The sequence below is a fragment of the Vicia villosa genome, linkage group LG7 (genome assembly GCF_029867415.1).
Source record: "Vicia villosa cultivar HV-30 ecotype Madison, WI linkage group LG7, Vvil1.0, whole genome shotgun sequence".
Lineage (NCBI taxonomy): Eukaryota > Viridiplantae > Streptophyta > Magnoliopsida > Fabales > Fabaceae > Vicia > Vicia villosa.
The window spans coordinates 93,618,996-93,638,353 of NC_081186.1; the positions used below are offsets into that span (position 1 = coordinate 93,618,996).

At 32.2% G+C, this 19,358-nt stretch overlaps 2 protein-coding genes across 2 annotated transcripts; both read left to right on the top strand.

Moving 5' to 3' along the window:
* The first annotated feature begins 2,347 nt into the window (after positions 1 to 2,347).
* Positions 2,348 to 2,851, top strand: LOC131619721 (AT-hook motif nuclear-localized protein 17-like). Its single transcript, XM_058890788.1, has one exon. The coding sequence runs from the start codon at positions 2,348 to 2,350 to the stop codon at positions 2,849 to 2,851; it is 504 nt and encodes a 167-aa protein (XP_058746771.1).
* Positions 2,852 to 9,466: 6,615 nt separating this feature from the next.
* On the top strand, positions 9,467 to 9,895 carry LOC131619722 (AT-hook motif nuclear-localized protein 17-like). Its single transcript, XM_058890789.1, has one exon. It carries the CDS (start codon positions 9,467 to 9,469, stop codon positions 9,893 to 9,895), a length of 429 nt encoding a protein of 142 aa, XP_058746772.1.
* Positions 9,896 to 19,358: the final 9,463 nt, after the last annotated feature.

Genomic DNA, 19,358 nt, shown 5'->3' on the forward strand with positions numbered 1-19,358 from the left:
GTAATCGAAGGATATGTCGACTCTGATTATGCAGGTTGTATGGATTCCAGAAAATCTATTTCTGGATATGTTTTCACTATGTTTGGCACAACAATTAGTTGGAAAGCAACACTTCAGAAGGTTGTTGCTCTATCAACCACTGAAGCGGAGTATATTGCCTTAACTGAAGCTGTGAAAGAAGCATTGTGGCTTGAAGGTTTTGCAAAGGAGCTGAAACTTCAAGGTCGAAGTATCACTGTTAAATGTGATAGTCAGAGTGCAATACACCTGTCGAAGAATTCAGCCTATCATGAGCGAACTAAGCACATTGATGTGAGGCTGCATTTCGTCAGAGGAGTAATCGAGCGTGGAGAAGTCCAAGTGCTGAAGGTTTCGACTGAAGACAATGCTGCTGATATGATCACCAAGACATTGCCGAGTTGCAAGTTTTTCCACTGTATGCAGTTGATAAAGCTGCATGAAGAAAGCTAGTGTGTTCCCTTGATGTTGTAGAGTTAGATCCAAGGTGGAGATTTGTGAGATATTGGATCGAACTCTAGTATGGCCGAATGGTAGCTTCTTGGTTCGACAGGGTTAAGCGTGATGTCGAAGGTTGTTCACATGCTTGTGTCGAAGATGCTAGGGTTGTTAGCATGTTAAATTAGGTTTTAGTGTTTAAACCCTAATTTGTTAAGTTAGCTTGTTTATTAAGTTGGCTTGTGTAATGGGCCTTGTGGAAAAAGCCCATTAGTTAGTATGTTAGGTTTTATTATAAATAGCATACTAGTCTCTCATCATTGCTAAGCTGCAAATCCTAATTTAGGGTGAGAGAGGTTATTTGTTATTCTTGTAAACTTGTAATCTTGTTTTAAGAGAAAGTAAAAGAATAGCAGTTATAACCAATTCTTGTGTTCTTATTCTCTTCCCTAATTCCCTATTATACTTTGTTATTGGTATCGTTTTTCACAACAGAGAATTTATAGAGAAATGAAGAAAATGTTCACGTTTAGTAGTGCGGACTGAAATTTGAGGGAGATGAAGAAGCTATGTCTCTTTGATTATAGAGGGAAACTGACATAGAAAAAAATTCCTCCTGAATGTTAACTGAACATGTATTTATAGGATTTTTAGGGATTTGTTAGTCCCTTTCTAAAGTTGTGTTCTCCAATATTTCCACGTCTTTATGTTTCAACTTATGTGTCCTTCTCTTCTGAATCTCTGTTGCAATTCTCCTTTTAGTCCTATAGCTGACTTTTCTAATTTGTATTAAAGAATTTAATGTTAGGAAATGAATATTTCTACTTCAAAACTTTAGTAGCTTATGGATCTACTTTTTTTTTTTTTTTAATAAGCAATTGATTGATTGAAAGCTCGCACTAGGGGTGCAACCCTTACAAAAAACCGGAGGCCCTAGAGGGAAAAAGGAACGGATAATGGAAGTTTAAACCATTCATAATAACTTTGGTTAAGCCATACTTGTCTTCTTCTCCTATTCATGATTTTGATCATTTTTACTTAAATGTATGTTTTTTTTTTTGACAAAAAAAATGTTGTAATGTGAATATCAAAATTGCTTGGCTTCCGAAGGAACAGAATATTATTTGTTGTCATTTAAGTCTAGATCATAAATTATATTAGAACATGGTGGTCAAAAGCTGATGTTAATGGCAAAAATGAAAAATCAAATGAGAAAGCAAATATTGGATTATCATAAAAGAAAAAGATTCTTAAACTTAACTTGTTTTATAATATTTTTTTCCCTTCAAATTGTGATAAAAAATGAAACGGAATGATACTTATATATCACAAATAAATAAAATAAAATAAGTTCTATTAATTGAGACATTAACTATTGCAAGAAATAAAATACAATAAATAAATTGCTTATTTTCAGTTTTTTAAAATTAAATATTTATACTAAAATGAAAAGATATTTTTGAGTTTTTTAAAAAGAAAATAAAAGTAAAATAATAATGGTGGTCAAATGAAATTAAATTAAATTTATTGTAATTTTTTTAGAAATTCGGTTTTAAAATAACAAAACTCTTAATTTGATTATTTTGTGAGATTTTTACTAAAGTTGAAAAAATGTAAAACAATAAAAATTAAAATTATACCTATATTTGTTTAGAAATCTTTTCATTGGGTTAGACAAAATTTAAGTACCACATAGACCACTTATAAATACCCTATCATGTTGATAGTGTTTTCATCACAAGAAACATATTTTTGATAAAATCGTGCACCATCCTTTCTCTCTCAAAATATAAACTAGATTCTTATTCAAAAATCTAGAAGTAGTCCTACCTAGGGTTCAAAAAATAGACCCAAACACTCATTTTTTATTACAGAAAATATGAATAATTATATGGAACTGATTGTTATCGAGATTCCTTCGGGAAGAGATGTTGTTGAGTATCTCATTGATTTCGCTCAATCTCAACAAGTTGGAATCACCGTTTTAAGTGGTTCGGGTCTTGTATCCGATGTTACCATTCTCCTTCCGAAAGAACGTGTCATTGATTTTCCTGATGAAGGACAGTTTAATATGATATCTCTCAAGGGAACTTACATAAATCCTAATATTGATCAGCTTTCTCCCTCATTGTTGAGTATTGCCTCATCAAATGCAAATTTTTCGATTTTTGTTTCCAACGGCGACCAAGGACAAGTTTTTGGTGGAAAAGTTGAAGGAAAGATTATGGCTGCAAGCGTTGTTAAGATTACGGCTGCACTTTTTAAGAATCCTGAATATCATAAGTTGGGCAATATGGTTGAAAGTCCTCACGAGATGCAAGATGATAGGCTACCCATAATTAATACCGATCATCTTGAACATGAGTCCCAAAACTTTACCAACATCAATAATTAATTATTAACTAGTTTTAAAAAGTCTTGTTTTTCTATGTTGTTTTCTATTTCTTATTAACATTGAATAAAGTGAATTCAATATCTTGCTGTTGTCCCTTAGTTTTCTTGTCTGATCTATGTTTCTATTTGAAATTAAATTAAGATTGATGCATGAAATAACTTTTCTTGACTCACTCTTATTAAAACAATTTGTGGTCATTACTTGATAATAATCACGACGGAATTTATGGACAATAACCCTAGATTCTATTAATCTATTAAATTTCTTCAAATGTGTGAGAAAAAAAATGCAAATAACCATGTTTAAAAAAATAATTACCCAAAAATCTAGGTTTTGAGAAAAATTATCTTGGTAACTAAGTTTGGGAGGTGCCCTACACATAGGAGCCATATCCCATGGCGCCATAGTGCAAGTTGATGGTCATATGCGCCACATGGGGTGGCGCCTTAGTTCATGGTGGTTTTTATAAGCCACCTCGGGTGGCGCCAATATTGTAGGAATATTTTTTTTTTTGAATTTTTTTTATTGGAGTTGTTAAATAGTGTTGGAAGATGAAATTTTATGGTTTTCCAATGTTTGTCCTTAATAAAAAGTTAAAGCTTCTTACGAAAAGGTTGAAATATTTGCATAAAAATAGTTTTAGTAATATTAATTATAAAGTGTATGATTTTATTCTGGATCAAATTCAAAATACAATTTTGGTTGTTGGTTTGGATCTTGACCTAAATCTCACATTTAAAGAAGAATCTTTGATACAAAAAAATATTTCTTCCATTATCTAGGATGACATTTATATTGGAGATCCAATCAAATGTGAAAGTAAATTTGTCAATTATTTTTAATTTATGTTCAACGCTAAAAAAATTGTTAAAATAATGAGTTGATTGACACTTTATGATTCCTCCTATGATGATTACTAGTTTAGCTACTTTGCTAAGCAACCTTCCAAGTTATGAAGAAATATAAAAAGAAGTCTTTGAGTTTTTCTTTTTATAATAAATAAAATATATTGAAGAGAATACAAGGATATTCAACCCAATACAAAGAGAAAGAAAGATTTATCATGCAAACATTAACGTACACCCATTGAGCTAGTAAGTAATAAATGGTTATCAAATCAATGTAATGAACTAGAGTGGATAGAAATATTACAACTAACTCCAAACCAATCCCATGAGCGAAGTTTAACTAAATTAACTAAGTCATTCTCATTATGTATTTGACTCTTTAAAGCGGATAGCAATCCTTGCTAAAAGACTCAAAACAATTGAAAAGCAAAACCTTGATAATTTTTCCTGTGAACAAAATATCAAAGTTGTGAAAATAGTCTAGAATTGATGTAGGAACAGGAAAGCCATCATAATCCAACCAAGCCAACACCTGACTCCAAATGCGCGAAGCAGACGAACATAACAAAAAAAAAAAAGTGCAACATATTCTTCATTGTGGAAACAAAAAGGACAACAAGATCATGAGACCCATTAATAATAGTGTGCTTTTTAAGCTCATACCAAAGAGGAAATATTTTTAGAAGGAGTCTCCACACAAATACATGAATATTACTAAGAACCTTGACTTTTCAGTTAACATTTAGCGCTTGAGAAAGGGAAGGCGAAATGGAGAACTCAGAATAAGAATGATGGTGAAGTATTGAGTATGCAAACAATAACCTAAACACTTGAACAAATGAGAAGACTTTATTTGTATCCTACAAGAATTCTACCATTATTATGGACTTTATGGTTTCTTTTCTCTACTATTCATGTTTAACTTCATTTGATATTATTCATTATTGCAATTCTCCATAATGTCTAAGATGTGCATTTGTTTGCAATTCTTCATTCCTAAAATTTTTTAGTGTTGGAACAAATTTTGTTCGAAGTGCAAAAATATAAGTGTGGAAGAATTCGATTGGTGTATTTTTACACAATTTTATAGTGTTTTACTAGATTTTTTTTAGCATTTATAAAATTTAATTGATTTATGACTGTGTCTGTATTTTTGTGTTTGGTGGCTGTAAAATGAGTCTCATGCAGGTTTTAGGGATTCTTTGTGTGAAAATTCTCAAAAATGATAAACCCCAAAAAATTTAGGCCTAACACGGGCAGTGTCGTGTGACATGGATTGGCCGTGTCGCCCACATATTTTTCTATGGGGAGGGGCTCTAAATTTGACACTAGTCGTGTCATGTGACATAGGCAGGTCGTGTCAGGGATCTGAGATGACCAAGGGGTAACATGTGTCGTGTCACCTGACACGGGCAGGCCGTGTTGCACCCCCTAAGTGTCCCATTTTGAGTTGGTTTTTAGAAATTCGTCGATGCTAGTTATACGCATTGCATTTTAGATGTTGTTTCGTTAAAAGAGGTTGACAAAGACACTTGGATACTCACCACTAATGGAAAATGAAATACGAAATCTTTGAAGTGAGGAGATTGTATCCGATAAGTGTAGCATAATTATTCAGTTATTAATGTGATAGCTCAATCGACATGGTTACCCTAGTTGAAATAGATGAATACTTGTGTGTATGTTGTCTAAATAAGCTTAAAAAGTAAGTAACGCAAGAGTGGGAGGGAACCTTAAGGTAAAAGATCGAACAAAAGTGGAATGTCACAATTGCTATAAACCGACAAACTACCGAGATCGTATGATATTTTAAGTGAAATTTCAATTCTTATGTTTTAGAAAATTTGTAGTTTGAAACATAGGAGAGTAAGCCACAAGGTAAGACGGATGGGAACGTGTAAGTTAATTCTCTCAGGGAGCTAATCTCAAAAGTGAGACCCCATTTATTCCTCCAAAGTTATTTATATGAGGGTATTGATTCCAAAAATGAGACACCGCTTTTCCCAATCAACTTCTGAGGGTAGTAAAACCCAAAAGCAGAAGCGGCCTAGTCAATTCTTGAGGGCAGTAAGATCCAAAAGCAGAAGGACCGAAAACCATCTTTTTTTTATTTCTCTGAGGGAAATTGGTCCTAAAAGTTAGACATCAACCTCGGGCAGTAGATTGGTTATTCATAGATTCGATTCTACCGGGCCTAAATCTATAGCTCCTTGGTTCTCCTGCCAAGGTTAAGTAGGAAGTCGAATCCCACATGTAAATGAAGTCGTTGTGCTTTGAACTCCATTTTTTATAAAACCACGCAAGTATAGAAATGTTAGAACTAGCATCCTTGTAGAGCCAAATGGATCTATAAGATAGGGGAACCCACTTAAATTAGTATCTCATCCCATATTGTTGTTTATCCTTTTCAGGAGTTTCAAGACAAGATAAGGAAAAAGGTAAAGCGACCTGAAGGCCTGTTGTAGATGATGTTTCTTTTGTGTATTTGCTGCGCCATTCTTATTATTTTGTGGGCCTTTATATAGTTTATGTACCACCGTCTTTTGTATTATATGTATCACTACCAACCAACTTTCATGTATAACATTATTTTAGACCTATGTTATTTGTGGGTATTGTAGGTGTTTTCATGTTGGATGCATTTGTGGTAAAACATACCTGGGTGTTTAATGTCTTGACCAATGTCATGACATGCTTTATATGGTGTTATGCAGGCTGCATATGTGTTAAGCTAATACATGTTTTGCTAGTCAATGTCATGACTGATGTCATGACATCTATATGTCTGATAGCAGGAGCTGTTATGTTTTATTATTATGTTTCCTGATTTCTCTCAATCTACAATTTAGGAAACTTTGTATTGTGTGCTGAATATTTCTTCTAGTAGATTTCATTAACAGCACATTATCTAATAACCTGATGACGTGTAAATTAGGTTAACTTGGTTAACCCTAATTTGGTTCTTGGAAGGCCCATGGCCCAAGTCCTGCTGCCTGCTGACTATAAGAAGACTGCAAATCCTACTTTCAGCCGTAGAGTTTTGAGCGCGAAGATCTTTATGCTCTCTGTGTTTCCACGGTGTGTGTTTTTCTTGTTACTTGTGATCCAAGCAATTATCACGTAGATGATTTTTCTTGGAGTAGGGTGTTTTTGAGTGTATGTACTTTGTCACTCTAAGCTTTTAAGCACGAGTGTGTGTCTCTTGATTGAAGCTTTTAAGCAGATCAAGGTGTGTCTTTGAAGTGTGTCTTCTCTCTAATTTGTTTAATGTTTGTTTGTAATCACTACTGTGATTGAGGGGGGGTGAGTGGATATACTCAAGTTTATGAATAGATTGGAATTATATTGGGTAGGTCTTAAGTGAGGAGTTGTAAACGGGGGAGTCTAACTCCGAATTAATTCTGCTTATATTGGATTCCCTTCATGACTTGGTAGCCCCCAGAGTAGGTATTGTTGTATACCGAACCGGGTGAACAATTTGTTGCGTTCTTTACTGTTTTTATGCGCTTCTGTTTTAATGTTTTATTCAGTGTGATTGTGGATGTCATCACACCCAGTACGACATCGCGTGTGAGTTACTAGAATTTTCAGGTATTACAAGGTCATAAAGAATTTATAGAGAAATGAAGAAAATGTTCACTTTTGGTGGTGTGGACTGAAATTTGAGGGGAAGGAAGAGCTATGCCTCATTTGATTAGAGGTGAAAATATGACATCGACATAAAACTCCTCCAGAATGTTAATTAAACATGCAAGTATTTTGATCATTTTTAATTAAATGTATTTTGTGGTTTTTTTTTTTTTAAAACAAATGTTGTAATGTGAATATCAAAATTACTTGGTTTCAGAAGGGACAGAATATTATTTGTTGTCATTCAAGTCTAAATCAAAAATTATATTAGAACATGGTGGCCTAATGCTGATGTTAATGGCAAAAAAAAAAAAAAATCAAATGAGAAAGAAAATATTGGATTATTGCAAAGGTAAAAGATTCTTAAGCTTAACTTTTTTTTATAATTATATTTTTTCTTTCATTGAGATAAAAAAAAATGAGAATGAATGATATTTTTTTAAAAATAAATAAAATAAAAGGCTCTATTAAAATGTTTTGTTTTTGGCCTATTGAGAAATTAACTATTATAAGAAATAAAATACAATGTATAAATAAACTCATTGCTAATTACATTTTTATATTTTTTAAATTGTATATTTATGCTAAAATGAATGGGTATGTTTGATTTTTTTCAAAAGAAAATAAAAGTAAAATATTAATGGTGGTCAAATACAATTAAATTAAATTTATTGTCATTTTTTTAGAAATTTTGCCTTTAAATAAACAAAACTCTTAATTTGAATATTTTGTAAATTTTTTAATAAAGTTGAAAAAATGTAAAACAATAAAAATTAAAATTATACCTAAACTTTTAGGTAATATTTTAAAAGGATATATCTCGAAAAAATAATTTTTTGTATTGGTGGGAATTTCTTAAATACTTACGTAATTGTTCTTTGAACCTTGTGGTTTGTCGTGACTCTGGTGAGTTCTTAAAAAAAAAAAAATATCAAAATTTAATTAAATTTTTTTAAATTTAAGTAATCTTTTTTTAAAAAATTGATATACAACAACAGTTCCACTAAAAGGATGAAATGTTCAAATTAACATTGTATAAAAAACTGTTTAAATCAATTTTTTATTTTAAGTTTTGTTTTTCAAAATTCTTACAATTTTTATAATAAGAATATATAACACTATAAAAATCATTTATTTTAAAATGTTAAAACAAATAAGCTTTAAAATTTTAAAGTTATATATTATTTTGTTTTACTTTTTGTAAAATGAATGAAATATTCAAATTATTGAAAGTTCAAAAATCAAATACTCTATGTAACGGAAGGTAGGTAGATCAAGGACATATATACTACTTGAGTTAAAAGAGTGGAATGTATTGGTCCAGAATTCAATAATTAAATAACGTCAATATTTATTCATATTTATAATCTAAATAAATTATTAAAATTTATAATCATTAATATTTTTTTAAAAATAATATATAAATATTAAAAGGATCAGTTTTATATGGCAAATAAAATAATAAGAATATAAAATAAATTAATATTAGAAGGGATAAAATTAAAGAAACAATTTTTTTTACAAAAGTTTGAAAAAAAGGTATTAGAAGGGTTAAAATTAAAGAAAAAAGTAAATTATTACTTTTAAATAAATAAATACTTCCTTTGAAAATAATAATTTTTTAACAAATTTAATTTTATTTAGTATAGTCAAAATTCAAAGTAGGAGCAACATCTATTTATTTTGTTTTGTCTAGATTATATGTTTTTCAACTATCTTACCTCAGAAAATAATCAAAACATTTTTTTTAAATAAAGTAATAATTTGTTTGACTTTCATATATGGGCATAGACATTATATCATTATCTTTTATTATATATTTTCCAAATAATAAGAAATTCAATTATATTCAATGTATATTATTATATATAATTAATGACATAAATTAAAATTAAAAAAAAAAAATCCTTGTGGTGTTCATTTCCTTAAATAATTAAAAAAAAGTTGGTTGAACATTGTTTACTATCTCCGATGTCTAGGGTCGGTGATAGCAACATTCAAAACCACTTATAAATACTCTATCGCATTGTTAATCTTACACACAAAAAATATTTTTTTCAACAACCTCCTCCTATTCTCTCTTTTTCTCAAAAGTTAAGCTAGAAGTTTCAAAAATATAAAAAATACAAATTTTTTTATGGAGTTGATTGTTATTGACATTCTTCCGGGAAGAGATGTGGTGGAGGATCTCATTAACTTAGCTCAATCTCGACAAGCTGGAATCACTGTGTTAAGTGGTTTTGGTTTAGTCTCTGATGTTACCATTCTCCTTCCAGAGACAGGGGCCACTGGTTTCCCCATCGAAGGACCATCCAATATGGTATTTCTAAGGGGAACTTACATAAACCCTAATATTGATCAAACTTCTTCCTCATCGATGAGTATTGCCTCGTCAAATTCATATTTCTCCATTTCTGTTTCCCGCGGAAACCAAGGACACATTTTTGGTGGAATTGTTCAAGGAAAGATCATAGCTGCAGGCGTTGTTAAAATTACTGCAGCTCTTATTAAAAAACCTGATTTTCATAAGTTGGGCAATATCGATGGAATTCATCACGAGACGTAAGATGATAAATTGTCTGTGATCAATTCTGATCGTTTTGAACATGAGTCCAATAAATTCACTAGCTCTTATGATTAATTATGAACTAGTTTGAAAAATATTTGTCTTCCTATGTTGTTTTCTATTTACTTTTACATTGAATAAAGAGATATTAATATGCTTATTGTTAATATCCTTAATGTTTCTGTATGATCTATGTTTCAACTTATTGTGATGTCAAAGTTATAAACGTTTGGGTATTGAATGGAGAATTATATTTTACAATATGAGAAGTTTTGTGGTTAAAGTTAGAAGTCCTATAGCTCGAGAGAGATCAAAAATACACTGACTTCTTAGTTGAGTAGAAGATAATGACTTATAAAAAATAATGTTTTTAATAAAATAAAATTAATATCAATAATTTTTTATATTATTATATATATAAATAAATACTAATGTCGAAAATTGAACCATAAACTAACAATTTATATCTATTTAAGTTTCTGTTTAATTTTATATGATAAATAAATATTCTATTCTATTAATTTTATAATTGATTTAAACATTTTGGTTGTAATCTAATAGAATTGATCATGCTTTTTGAAATTGATTCTATTCAAAATTAGAATTTGTAACTTTTAAATTTAAAAGTGATTTTACATTAAAATTCTATATTCAACCAACTTTATCAAGAATTTATCAAAATATAAATTATTTTATTTTTGACTCACTTTAAATTAGAATCAATTTATTCAAAATCAATTCTCTTCACAACACAACCAAACACACTTAAACTCAACTATTGTTTTAAAAATATATATAATCTTGAAGAAAAAAAACGAAATACATTGACTTTACTCTGAATTTTGAATATATATATATATATATATATATATATATATATATATATATATATATATATATATATATATATATATATATATATATATATATATATGATAATAAATTTAGTAAAAAACTTTAAATAATAAAATAGAATATTTAATATTTTTTAATTAGGATCTCTTAAGCCTATATAAAAATAACTCTCAAGGAACTTAATTAATAATATTTTAAAAGAAAAATATCTATTGAAAAATAAAATAAAAAGAATAAAGTTTAATACTGTGCTCGACTTTCTCAATATATTCTTTACTTTTGAAAAACATTAGTTCTTTTTAACTTTTTTTAACTAATGATTTCTTCCTTAACATTCCAAGTCTTTTTAATATTGTATCCTATTTTAGTCTTATAAATATATATTATTTTATTATTTACAATTGTTATTTTGTTTGACTTGTAAAATTGATTTATATTAATATCGAATCTTATAATTGGTGGAATATTAAATTTTAATATCTTAAATATGGATTAATTATGCAAGGAATAAAATAAATGAATAATGACCAAAATTTAAATAATATATTTGTATTAACTAAAAATTAATAAACCATCTAAAAAGAATAAATTTTTTTAAATTAATATATAATAATATATAGTTGCTAAAACTAAATAAAGTTTTTATCCAAAAACAAACAAGCAAACCTACAATTATTATGTTATCTAAGAGTGTTGAAATGAAATTTAAAATATTATTTTAAGAGTGTTGAATAATCAAGGAGTGAATTTATAAATTAGAAACATTATAAGGAAACAAGATTTCTCGAAATCTGACTTAAAGATGTTGATATTTGGTGATTGAGACTATAACATTACCTTTGAAATAACCTAAGACGTGTCAATTATATAATGGAAAAATTTGTTTTAAAAGTATTGTTGGCGAACATACCACCAGTGAAATGAGACCGCAATTATCCACAATCTCACTGATCTCATTAGACATCAAGACATCTAAGAACTTCTTCTGCTTCCTCCCGTGAGTGGGGGTACCTTCAGCGGCAGTCAGTCATGTATGAAACAAAGTAAAAAAGTATAATTTATATTCAATGTATCAATAATAACGATGAACAGGTTTAACATAACAATAATATATATTTCTCCTTGCCATAATATGCATGCCACATGATCGACATATACAGTGAGCACGAAAATGTCACTAGGCCCTCTAGGAAACCCTTCATTTGTATGTATAGGTGGCTCCCTTGAAGCAGGATCAGTAATTTGTGTATCAACAAGAGGAGTAACCTCCATAACACTAGTAGTTGATGCCTCTATATCCGTCGAAGGAGTAACCTACATATCACCAATAGCAGGCCTCTCACAATGATGGGTCATCGTATTCTCGCCCATTATCGGTTTGTCATCCTCAGCTTGTGCCTGAACATCCTCAACAAACACAACATTGGGCTCATCATCAGTATCTCAGGTCCATTCATGAGCTCTAGATCCTCTACATCGGATAGTGTAGGGGGCGTAAAATTACTCGGTCACGAACTGCCTATTGTGGGAACCGGTCGTGGCTACTTTCCCTGCATGGATATGCGAGTCCTCTACATCATTTTCCCTCGCACAAACCCTCGATGCAGCAGTTGCAGCTCTATCACAGTTCCTAGACGCAATCATCTCGTTTGATCCTCTAGCCCTCACTTAAAAGACAAAAAACGATAAAGTATGTACAACTGTTTTTTTTTTAAACAAAGATCATCAAGATTTTTCTGATTTTTTGAAATATCCGGGTCCTCTTATATACATTTTACACTATCGATTTTTCAAAATAGCCCATAAAAATGCATGTAATTTTATCAATTTTTAAAATAAAATAAAAAACTAATTGAAAACATGCATTTTTTATTTTTATTTTTTAAAATTGCCGGTTGAAAACATGCATTTTTATCAGATTTTTTAAAATAGTCGGTAGAAAACATGAATTTTTACCTGCTTTTTTTTAAATAATTGGCACGAATTATGCATTTTTATCAATTTAAAAAAAGGTAAATATGTATGAGACACATGAGTTTTTATCGGACATTTAAAAAAAAAACCTTATAAAAATGCGTGTTTTCTTTTAAAATTCGATAAAAATATACATTTACTATTCATAAATCCGATACAACAGAAAATAAATTGGAAAGTTTGAGAACTTTTGAAAAAATTCAAAATGTTATAATGCAACAGTGAAATGACTTTATAATTGTGCCAAAGTTAATATTAATATGGTCAAATGACACTATTTGAGAGGAAGGGGTTCCAGGTTTAATTTAGGTGGTATCAAGTAAAATTCTCTAATAATTTGGCAGTAAGCATTTTCTTCATTTATTTATCTAATATATTTATCCAATAGTATAATGACAAAGATTAAAAATAAGCCTTGAACATCAAGTGAAAACATGTACTATTTTTTAAATCCGTAATATTATCAATCACAACAAATTAATAAATAAAAATGTACTTTTTCTTGTAAAAAACACATTTTTATCATCAATTTAAAAGTTTAAACCATTATACTAATTTAATAAATGGTTTTCTATTTATAAAAGCATAAAAATTGTAATGGGGATTTAATATTTTTTAATTTTATATTATATAATATTTCTTCACTTTTTTAGTATTATAAATTAATTATTTATTAAAAATTAAATTAAAATTCACCTTTGAATTAATTTTAAGAGATTTTACTCAAAAAATATTTGATTAAAAACATAATAATTTTACTAGCTAGTTTTTTACTATTAACTTTAAAAAACATTGCAGTCTTTCATTTGCCTTGAATCTTCATATGTATTTGGTCAGTCCTATTTAAAAATAATTGTTTCTTATGCCCCGAGCCACACTTGTCAAATAAGTTCAAATGGTTCAAAGCTGAAGATGGCAAGTAATCGGTTAGTGAGAGGTATAAAGTTATCAAATGCATTCGGTTAGTTAGAGGTATAAAGTTATCAAATGCAGTAGAATTATGGTTGCCCTATCGGACATAAATTTGAAAGCTCTGGAAGCTGTTTGGAAGACGATTGTTCCGTCAAAAATCCAACGGTTTAGCTGGAGGTGCATTACGAATCGAATTGTGTCAAAGGATAATTAGTTAGAAGAGGAATCATAACAGAGGGCAATGACAAGGTTTGTCTGTTTTGTTTATCAAATATTGAATGTTGGATCACTTATTGGTGCAATGTTTGTTTTTAAAGAAGGTTTGGCAAGAGATAGCAATTTGGTTGGATGTGGTTTTGGTAAATATTGATGGTGTAGTAGAACATTTAATGAAGTTTTATAGGGTGTTGGGTGGGTGATCAGTTTGTGTAAGTAAAAGATTGGTGTTATGGCTGGTCACAATGTGTGTAACACCCCTTTTCTAACCCCAAATTTACAGTTAAACATTCTCAGAGTATTATCATGCATAAAGTAAAAAGGGCATCACATGCTATTTTCACCGCAATGAAAACCCAAAACAAACATACCAAACATGCACTAATCATCTTGTAACACAATTTGATACTTCATGCTTTTATAAATTATGCACATCGCACGTAGAGTAATAAATATCAAGAAATTTCAATGAATATATCCCATACTATATTCATTTACCAATTCAAAATAACATAATCAACTATGCTATTTGAAATTCCAAATATCTAGGCTTCATAACCTTCAACAACATATCCAAGTTATCGTTTCAAATACAAACAACATAGCAATATTCAAACATAAGCACAAGTTCAAAATAAAATTCCCCCAAGTGTTACATGATCAGAGCATATGTTTTGCTACCTAAATAAAAACAACAAACTCAGAAGCTCATCGGCTAAATCCTCGGACAAGCTCACTACTCGTCAGAACCTGCACGATGTCACAATGAACATCATTCAAACAGAAGAGTGAGAACAAGCATCATAACGAATATATATATATATATATATATATATATATATATATATATATATATATATATATATATATATATATATATATATGTGTGTACAATGAACATAGCATACAATAGCATTATCATTTCATCACACTTCATAATTGAATAAATTCCATAATTCAAGTAATCATATCCAATTACGAAATCAACAATTGTAATCCAATGAGGAAATACAATCAAGAATAAAATATCAAATCACAACAACCACATATATGCATATCAACCAAAATCATATCCATTAATCATATCACATAATCAATCACAACAACAATTCACACCGACACGTGCGACTCAAGTGTGACTCTATGCGATATGCATGTGGATCCCTCAATTATCATCTCCGGCAAGCCGATTGTCCATCTCTCGAACTAGATAACCACCTCAAAGCCCCATACTCGTTAAGCTTTCAAATCCCATACTCGTTAGGTTTGAGACAAGTAAATAATCTCCACGAGATGACTCAACATTGCCTCTTTCAAAGACTCATGCTAGTGTAAGTGTGCCACAAACAAGACTTATGAAAATAAGACGATCCTCAATCTCTTAAACTACATAATCACATCTTTTCCAGCAGTGCACAACTTTACACTACTGTTAGCTGAAGATTTCGTTTTGAAGTATTTATCCTTCGAAGAGGTAGAAAATCGAAGGAAAGATGGTTACTGATGGCCATCCCTTAAAAATAAAAGAATGACTACTGATGGTCATGCTTCGAGAGTAAATATTTCTAAGTTCACTATGAAGATAATGAATACTGAAAGCTAGCGAAAAGTATGTGTCTTCGGGGACTTAGACAAATTTGTAAATATATTCAAGTATTACTACTTAGCGTGTTTTTTCGTAGTGTTTGTTTAATACACTGCCACGCGTCGAAGACAGACTCAGGCGGGAAGATTTGAAATTCGAAGACGGTTTCGTAACTGTCCAAGTAACAGATGGCATCGCTAGGAGTTTTTATGAGAAACGTGGCAGCAGATTAGTATAGGACCGTTAAGGTCGAAACTAGTATAAATAGGAGTCTTAATGTTAGGATTCCGTGTGTTCATTTTGTACAAATCACTCACATATTTACTCAAGTATCAAGCGTTAAGAGAAAGAGTTCGCTGAGAAAATGTACGTATGACACTACCATTTTAATACATGTGTATTATCTTTTGTTTTTATCTTCCAGAATTACTGCATTTCGTTTACTTCTTGCCATTTACATTTCTGTATCTTTACTTTAACGTCACTTACTTTCGAATTACTTTCATGCTATTTACTTTCAAAGTCTTTTACATTTCTGCAGTTTAAGATTCTTTACGTTTCAATAGTCCTTTTAATTTTCTATGTTATGTTACTTATCTTTCCATTGAAGTCACATTTATATATAACAAAGTGATTGTCAAGACTATTTGTTCTTTAATCGAACAACGCTTATTGAAGAAGACAAATAATGAATATGGTTCGAATAAACATTGATAACAATCTTCTTGACTATGTGTCCTAGGATCAATCTAGTCGATCCTGCGAGTAACCAAATCATATTTATTATAGTTTGGAAGACTAGCGGTTGTTTACCGGAAATCACCGTAAACAAATTGGCACGCCCAGTGGGACGCTGTCAAGCAGATTGTTTTAATCAAGTGCTTTATTTTTGTCTAGACAATATCAAGATCTTGTATGAACCTTAGGAACGGTAAATTAAAGAACAGTGCACAACCGATTCCCAAACGAAGGTACAACAAGAAAATGGTCGTTACGGCCAGTGCAGGGGGTGATCAAGATCCCCCACAAGGTTCAGGATCAGGAGCGGCAAATTCGACTTCTACTCAAGGAACACGAGATGCAACGGGTCCAAATGGATCGAGACCTGCAGATAATTCCCAGGCTTTGCCTGAAAATAATACAGGGCCTTCAGGGACTATTCCAGTTTCAGTGTCGACAACCGCACCCTCATCCACAAGCGCAGAGGACGTATTGTTTGCCTCGACAAATGCTGCAAATAATTTGCATGGTCAAGGCACGAATTCTGCTTTCGAATGGAGGCCAAATAGTTCATATGGAATGCCATACCCATATGGAACAGGCGTACGAGGGGCAGGATCTATATATGCCCCAACTAACAATGCGACATTTTCACCGAATGTTAGTTCAGTGGGTCGAAGTGCACATAACACTGGTTTCTCTACTCAGGTGCCTCACTTTACCACAAACAACCAAGCAGCATTTCGACAAGAAATGGATGCAAGCAACCATGATATGGTAGGGGTTTTGGCCAGAGAATTGACTTCAGTTTTAAGCCCACTAATGGCAAATGTTACTACTACAAATAGAGAAAACATGGAGACTTTCCAAAAGATATCATCTCAAATGAATCGAATGGCAGAATTCATGGGAATAACGCCACCTAAAAGGAAAGACAAACAGCCTTCGAATCAAGAAGAGAGGCCCATTTTAGAACGTGTACAAGACATAGTCCCGTCATCTAGGACAGCCACTAGGGATGTAGGCCCCTCACGAAGAACAGAGATATTCGAAGGAACTCCAATAATTAACTTAGAAGCTTCAAATCAAAGAACCGTCCCCGTTCGACAAGAAACGGAGGAGGAGCGACCCAGATTAAGGATTGTGGGTAGGAACGAACACCCAGATGAGGTTGTTCAAAGAGTCAGAAGAGAAAATCTGGCTACAGAAAATAACTTAACTGTCATGATAGAAAGGGTTATGGCCAATAATGGCCTTAGTACCGGACTTAGACGTCCAAACTATACATCCCCTATATCAGATTATATCATGCAGACAGAATTGCCTAGGGGCACTAAGGTACCCAAATTTACAAAATTTTCAGGCGAAACTAATGAGTCAACGGTGGAACATATTGCTAGATATTTGACAGAAGCAGGAGACTTAGCGGGAAACGAGGATTTAAGGATCAAGTATTTCCCTAGTTCGCTGACAAAAAATGCCTTCATTTGGTTTACTACTTTGCCACCAAATTCGATAGATGCATGGGCATACTTGGAAAGACTTTTCCATGAGCAATTCTACATGGGTCAAACTAAGATAAGTTTGAAAGAATTGGCCAGTGTTAAAAGAAAATTCACAGAAACAATTGATGATTATTTAAATAGGTTCCGTCTGTTGAAATCAAGGTGTTTTACAACAGTCCCAGAGCATGAACTTGTTGAAATGGCTGCAGGTGGTCTAGATTATTCAATAAGAAAGAAACTAGATACCCAGTACCTTAGGGACATGGCCCAATTAGCAGACAGGGTTCGACAAGTCGAACGACTGAAGGCAGAAAAAGTTAGGGCGAATAAAAGTTATAAGAAAGAAAGAGTAGCGTACGTCGAAGCCGAGGACGCTGATGATGAGTCTTTCAATGACTCGTATAGCCCTGAAGAAGTCGAAATAGACTTAGCTGAATTGAAAGAAGCGCCACCTTACGCCTGCAAATTGCTAAATCCTGCCAATGGAAAAAATCCAGTAGAAAACGATAAGAATGATAGGTTCCCTAAGAAAACTTATACATTTGACATTACCAAGTGTGATGAAATATTTGATTTATTGGTAAAAGATGGCCAAATGATACTACCTCCAAATTCAAAAATTCCTCCGTTGGAACAACGGAAGAAAAGAGGTTTTTGTAAATATCATGGGTTTTTAGGCCATAAAACTTCTCAATGTTTTCTTTTCAGGGATCTAATTCAAAATGCTCTCAATGATGGAAGGTTGAAGTTTGCTGACAAGACCAAGAGTCATATGAGGGTCGATACCAATCCCCTAAACATTGCTGACGCTAGCCTCTGCGAGGTAGAAGATATCAACATGGTGGAGGCTTCTGAAGTCGAAGTTGTGGAGACTAAAGCAATGTTCAATGGAAAGCAGGCTACTGAAAGCCTAAAAGGTGAAACAGTCTTCAACACTGTTGTTGAAGAATCTCCCAAGACAGAAATAACTGAAGAAAACAGTGAGGCCACTGAAGACCTCAGGATGAAACTCCAGAAAATCCAGATCTCTGAAGTTCCTCCAGCAGCGGTTAACATGGTTAGCGCCAGACGACCAGTGTCTGAATTTGGCGAACTAGAGACATGGCTGACGAGGAAAAATGGGGGCATCGAAGTTCCTCCAAGAACCGAAAGCCTCAAAGAATATCTCTGGAATTGCCACGAGAGAAATGGTGGTAAGCAATGGATGTGTCCAAGGTGTTCGATCATGCTGAATCGAAGGGTCGAAGCCAACTTCGAAAGGGTTCGACGCGAAAGGTGGGAACACCCAGGAAGAGAGCCAAATCCCCTACTACAACTGTACCCAAAGATGGAGGAAAGCTTGGTAGGATTTTTGGTCAGATGCCACAAAGAAAACACTGAAGTTGCTCTCTGCCCAAGATGTGGGGCAGTCTATGACGAAATGCTAGCACGATCATTCGAACGTGTGTATTGCTACATGAGTCAAGAAACTCAGGGGTTGCGTCCCAACCTGTACGGTTTCGACATACGGACTCCAACAAAGAGGCCTGATAGCCCACACCCCAGAACTCGAAGGGTAACTTTCAGAATCCCTGCAGATGCGCCAAGGGATAGGTGGGTACAAGCTGATGCAAGAACCAACAAATGGCGAAGTTGGGACCAAGGTGGTAGAACTGCAATGGCATATAGGAAACAATTTCAAAGATCAAATCGAGAG

Bases quoted from the DNA above. Each gene is read 5' to 3' on its own strand.
- LOC131619722 (XM_058890789.1), top strand. From the start codon at position 9,467: ATGGAGTTGATTGTTATTGACATTCTTCCGGGAAGAGATGTGGTGGAG.
- LOC131619721 (XM_058890788.1), top strand. From the start codon at position 2,348: ATGGAACTGATTGTTATCGAGATTCCTTCGGGAAGAGATGTTGTTGAG.